General features: G+C 43.3%; 1 protein-coding gene across 1 annotated transcript; it reads right to left on the bottom strand.

Annotated features, from left to right (window-relative positions):
• Window positions 1-809: 809 nt before the first annotated feature.
• Window positions 810-5,433, bottom strand: LOC108024012 (arginine/serine-rich coiled-coil protein 2). Its single transcript, XM_017093771.3, has 4 exons — window positions 5,285-5,433; window positions 4,705-4,986; window positions 2,854-3,018; window positions 810-2,055 (listed from the first exon to the last, which is right to left on the bottom strand). Exons 1-4 carry the CDS (start codon window positions 5,345-5,347, stop codon window positions 961-963), a joined length of 1,605 nt encoding a protein of 534 aa, XP_016949260.1. The 5' UTR covers window positions 5,348-5,433; the 3' UTR covers window positions 810-960.
• Between the last annotated feature and the right edge of the window lie 448 nt (window positions 5,434-5,881).

The raw sequence follows: 5,881 nt of genomic DNA, 5'->3' as shown, positions 1-5,881 counted from the left end.
CAGTTATCGATTGGCGATAGGCAAACGGGCCGATGCGGTGCGAGGCAGAAGCTGGCTGCTGCGCCACCAAGCGCCAGAATTTAAACTTTCTTTACTCGCTTTCTTTTTACCAATCCAATTTATTTATATCAAATTAATCTCTTCGATATGACTGACAATAAAATATTGCTTTAAAGGTTTTCCAAAAATGTGAAAATATTAAAATAAAAATTGCTACTAATTCTCGTTAAAACGGCTTTGATTAAAATACATTTTTAAATGCCTTCTCTTCAAAAACAGAAATATTGTTTAAGGTTTTCATTCTGAAAGGTTTCTTGGATATTCACTATTTTTATATTCAAATTTTTACAAATTAAGTATTTAAATATTATTTTGCATTTTTACTCTCCTAAGCGTGTGGCTTGAACTATTACAATAGTTATTAAAATTTCTTACATATTTTCTTCACAATGAAAAGTCTAATTTAGGTGATCCTCCTTTTTTATTTTTTAAATTTGATAATTCATTGTGAAGAAAGGTAAATTGTTTTGTTTTATTAATTATTTATTTTATATTACAAATGGAAATAATTCTGTAGCCCTAAAAAAAATCATAATCATTTTTCTGTCTCTGGTTTTCTACACTAATTTGTTTTAGACAAGGCGTCAAAATAAAATGTTACCCCTTTTATGACATCGAGATTTCTTTAAGAAAATATCATTCAATTATAATACCTATTTTTGCTTTAGTTTTCTACTTTTTGTAGTTTTTATTATGCATCCAAATGAACGCATCCCACTTTTATAGCAAACAGAAAGCCATTTCATAAATATGGTTGCAACGTTTATTTGAAATCAAAAAAACATTTGCTCAACACAAACAAAAAGTGGTTGAGGAGAAACATCTTGACATGACTAATGAGTTGAGTGGGTGGCATGGTATTTACAGCCTGGTTGGGAGCCCGTTCCTCGCCGATCGCCTCTAGAAAGTGCGCGGCTGGGAGCCGAAACCGAGGCCCACGCCGCGCATCGTGTGCGTGGCGGCTCGCGCCATCTCGTACTGCTGCTCCATGTTGGAGAACATGCGCTGGCGCTGCTGCACATCAGTGGGCACCTTCCCGCCTCCCTCGCTCCGTGCTGCAGCTCCTCCGCCGCCAACCCCATCGCCGGCTGCACTGCCGTTGCTGGCCTCCGCCTGCTCGGCGCCACCACCACTGGCCTCGCCATCGCCGGACGATCCGGCGTTCTTGATGCCCATCAGCCGCATAAACTTGGAGGCCACCTTGCCGTCCGAGTCCTGCGAGAAGTGGGCGTTGCCCCACTTGTTCGCCGAGTCCTCGGCCTTCTTTGAGCCCCACAGCAGCTTGCGCTTCTGCTGCTGCTCCGCATAGCGGTTGGCATTGATGATGCCCGGGTTGTAGTAGCTGGGCAGCTGGATGGGGGGTTCTACGGCAGGAGTCGCTACCGCTGGCGTGCTCAGCTCCAAGGACATCAGCGAGGGTATCTTAGGTGCGTAGTTGGGGGTCGGCAGGAGGCCACCGCCTCCTCCACTAGCGGCTGCGGCCGCAATGGCTGCAGATGCTGCTGCTATGGCTGTGGCCGCCGACGAGGGTCCTACTCCTGCGCTGACTGGTTTTCCTAGCAGCAGATGAGCTCCGGCCCCGGCTGCAGTGCGAGGCGCCACGGATGGCTCTTCCTTGGGAGATCTGGAGCGACTGCTCGACTCACGTTCGCGGTATTTGCGGGACTGCTGCGTCTGTTGGCGGCGACGTGTGGGCGGTGTGCCCGTGGGCGTGCGGGAACGGGAGCGGGAGTCTCGGTGACGACGACTGCGGTCATCGTAGGAGCGACGCCCAGCTGCACTGGCCGCTCCGCCGGCGGCGGCTGACGAGGAGGATGAGGAGTTGTTGTGATGGTGGTGGCGCTCCTTGCCGCTGTGGTGGCGACCGCTCTTCTCCGAACGCCTGCGCTCGCGGTCCTTGTCGCGATCTCGCTCCCTTTCCCGCTCCCGGTCGCGTTCCCTCTCCCGCTCCCTGTGGCTGTTGCCGTCTTTGGTACGATGGTGGCGATGATCGCCCTGGAAGGCAAAATCCATTTAGATATTAGTTAGGTGGAGGTAACAAAACGAGAAAGATTATAAATCTAGTGTTCGATCTTAGCCAGAATTTCCAAAGCCTGGTTGTTTAATTCGTTTTTATGCTTTATGCTTAGGCTTTGTTATTTTCCTTTGCCTTAGACTTAAAATAAAAGTTATATCGGGTGAATATCGGGTATATTAAATAAACAAAGGTACTTCAAAAAAAACTTATTAAAAAAAATGTATATATGGGTATTCCCTATGAAATAAATCAATTGGATAGCCCAAAATTGAACTAATGCGTTTAAAGTTATAACTTAGAATGAAAGTACAACTTCTGAAGTCAGGAAAAAGCTACAATTTAAAGTTGTTGACAAAGAGAAATGTTCTTGAGATTTATCCAGTTTATATATGAATCCTTGGAAATGACTTGACAATATAGTTACGTTTTAAAAAAGAACAGTTTATTTTAAGGTGATTTAACTAGATTTTAATATCAACATATGCCTTTCTAGTACTGACTCCTTATAAGCCTGCTTATAAGGTTGGAATATTTTCTTTATCCAATTGATACGCAACTTTACAGACAACTTTAGAACAAAATTGTTACGTTTTAAAGGGCAAAAATGATTTTAATTTTGATTTTGATTTCTTTATTAATTTGGTACCATTTCTTTTTGTACTGTACAATAGTTTTTAGTTTATATGTACACACAAATAATTATTTTTTAACTAATCCTACTTTACAATATTATGGATGATACATAGTAAAAGTTCTGGGACTGCAAACTGACTCACCTTGCTGTGATCCTTGTCGCGCCCCTTGTCGCGACTGCGTTCCGAATCGCGCTTCTCCCGCTCGCGGTCCTTGTCCTTATTCCTGTCCCGCTCGCGTTCACGATCCCGCTCGCGCTCTCTGTCCTTGTCCCGCTCCTGGCGGTGGCGACTGCTGCCCCGGGGCTCCTGCAACGGGAAGAAGCAACCCACCGAGGAGAATTACATTAGAGCGAATCAACGAATCTGCGCTGGCGGCTAGGGGTCTGATCTAGGTCTAGAGGCTAGATTCTAGATGCTAGGAATAATGGAGGATGGACTGTGGGCGGGGGGCCAGCAGCTGGGGCCCGAGGTCCTTGCCAGGGTATCCTAGATTGCTTAGAGAGTTGTTAAGTTCTATTTGATCGCTTGTTTTGTATACTCACTTTCGTGCGGCTTGAGCTCTCTCTCTTTCTCTTTCTGTTTCGCTTTCGCTTTCTCTCTCTCTCGCCACCAGTGAGTGGGTGTGTGTGTGTGTGAGCGGGCGTGTGGGTGGTGAGTGTGTCCTGAAAAATATTTTTTTCTTTTTTTTTTTGCTTTTTTCGGTGGGGGACGACACACACCCACCACCACAGCCACAAGGTCGCACACAAGACTATATATGCATGTACATAGTCTCTACAAATCTGATCGATTGTCGCATTATCGAAGTAGCTATTGGTTATCGAGCGATTACTACGATCGGGGTATCGTCAATGGTCGTTGGTCAGGTTTTTGTTATTTTTTTGGTTCTTTTTTGAAAATGGCTTTTCATTTTGATTCAGTTTTTCAGTTTTGATTTGGTTTCGTTTACGTAACAACAACAACAACGATAATAAAATGGTAGAGTTTAGTCATTTAAATAGTAATTGGCATATAAAGTTTGTAAACTTAACTAAGCTGGCCAAACAACAACAACAAAGTGTGTAATCGGAAGCAGACCGACAGAAACAGAATTTTGGATTTTCATTTGTCTTTTTTTTTTGTTCATAAAAAGCTGGCAGTGGCTAAATTTACACTTATTTTTCGGTAGGAGGGTTGGAGCGCATGTCGCCGATCGTTGAGATCGTTGTGGGTGAACTGAAGCTTTGAGGAGGGCAGACGCCTACTTAGTAAAAGCACAATAGTGTAGGATTGTCTACTAAAACTACAATTATCACTTGAATCTTATGGGGCATATCTATCTTGCAGTCTTATGAACTTAAAACTTCTGCAACTTGTCTAATACCTTTTCTCTTTATATAAAAGAGGTCCAGAATTAGTATTTCCACTGTCATTTTAAGGCTCTAAAAACTTACTGGCTTGGTTATAAGTCTGGATATCCTACAGACATGTAAAAGTTCTTCAAAACCTTCAGAGCCTTTCCTGACACAAAGGAAATGGGAACAAGACTACATTATTGATTGAATAGTAGCCTATTGTTGGCTCTGACTTCTGACCTATAAATGCCGGCGGCCTAATTATACAAATTTTACTTGGCCAGAGAAATTGAGAACATGGCTGCATTATTGATTTGATGCGGTGTGGTATTATCTTGTGTTTATTTACATTTGTGCTGCCCCAATTAAAGAGATAAATAGCTGTCATGCCTACTTTCAACTTAAAATGCCACTTGGCCTTGATTTTTTGGCTCAGCGAATTTTGAACAAGGCTGCACTATTGATTTTCAGTGTGCTGTTACTACTCTTCTGCCCGCCACTGTAGGTGCCGTTGGCACAAGGAAGATCCGCTTCCGCTTTCGCACTCGCATCCGCTCCAACCCAGGCACACATAGTTATGTATGTACATAGTATAGTACAGTATATAGCAAATGGTACATAGAGAGTATATCGATTTTGTGCAACGGCAATTCTTTACCTCATCCTCATCAACGCGGCCTCTGCTGTTGCTCCTGTGATGCTGCTGCTGCGACGTCGGCAGCGGGGGAGTGGGAGTGTGGTGGCGTCGCTTCGCTCTCTCCCTATCCCGCTCCCGCTCCCTATCGCGCTCCGACTCCCTGTCCCTCTCCTTCTCCCAGGGACTGCTGTTGTAGCTGTAGTCATTGTTGTTGTTGGTGCTCTTCTGCCTCAGGAGGTTGCTAGTGTTTGTTGTTGGCGCTCTAGCGTGCGGCGGCTGCTGCAGTTGTTGTTGCTGTGGTGCCTAGGGGAATTTTGCAACTATTCAGAAACAGCAAATTCGCATTATTTTACTAAAGCACTAGGATACTTGAACTAAATTAGGGGGTTTTTGGGTGGTTTTCTTCTTTTTTGGGTGATCAGTTATCTATTTTCACGCATACGCACTCGCACACACTCGCACACACACACACACACACACAGGCAAAATGAGGAGAGAAAAAAGTGATGGAAATGTGTACACAAAATGCGCTCTAACGGCGAGTGCGAATTTTTGTATTGTTTTTCAGCTGCTTTCGGCCTTGCCGCGTCGCTATATTTACCCGTATCTGGTAGCCCGCATCGTCCTGGTCGTCCTCGCTACTGTAGTTCACCAGGGCTTCCATCGTTCAACGCCGAAAAAGGAAATTTTTGGGGCCCGAGTGCGTCCAAAAAACAAGCAATCAATTGCTAGTAGTGATGTAAAAAGAAGTATCGATGGAAACATCGACGTCATCGATTTGTTGCTTGCTTTCAAAAACAGTCCTATCGATATGTTTGGAGTATCCCACTCATATCGATGTCTTGGCAACCATCGGTTACTTTTAAATTATTTTAATGCTTACGAATTTATGTTAAATTCGGGGGGTAGGCTAAAAAAAAACATATTAATCCAGGCTGGGAGGAAAACCCTGATTCCAGCCTGAGAAAAATATTTTAAAATTCCTGAACACGAAAATAAAAACGAAATTATACACCTCTATGTTTAGATTTGCTAAGAATTATATGTTTATTCAATCATTTTTTTTAAAGCTTTGTCCACATTTGGTTATTTAATCGCCATTTATATTTAATATTTAGTTGATATATTTATTTGATTGTGTATTCGCTTATACATATTATATTTAAAGAAAGCAAGAAAGGGTGCATTCATTAAGACC

The sequence above is a fragment of the Drosophila biarmipes genome, chromosome X (genome assembly GCF_025231255.1).
Source record: "Drosophila biarmipes strain raj3 chromosome X, RU_DBia_V1.1, whole genome shotgun sequence".
Classification (NCBI taxonomy): domain Eukaryota; kingdom Metazoa; phylum Arthropoda; class Insecta; order Diptera; family Drosophilidae; genus Drosophila; species Drosophila biarmipes.
This window is presented reverse-complemented; position numbering and strand designations above follow the sequence as displayed.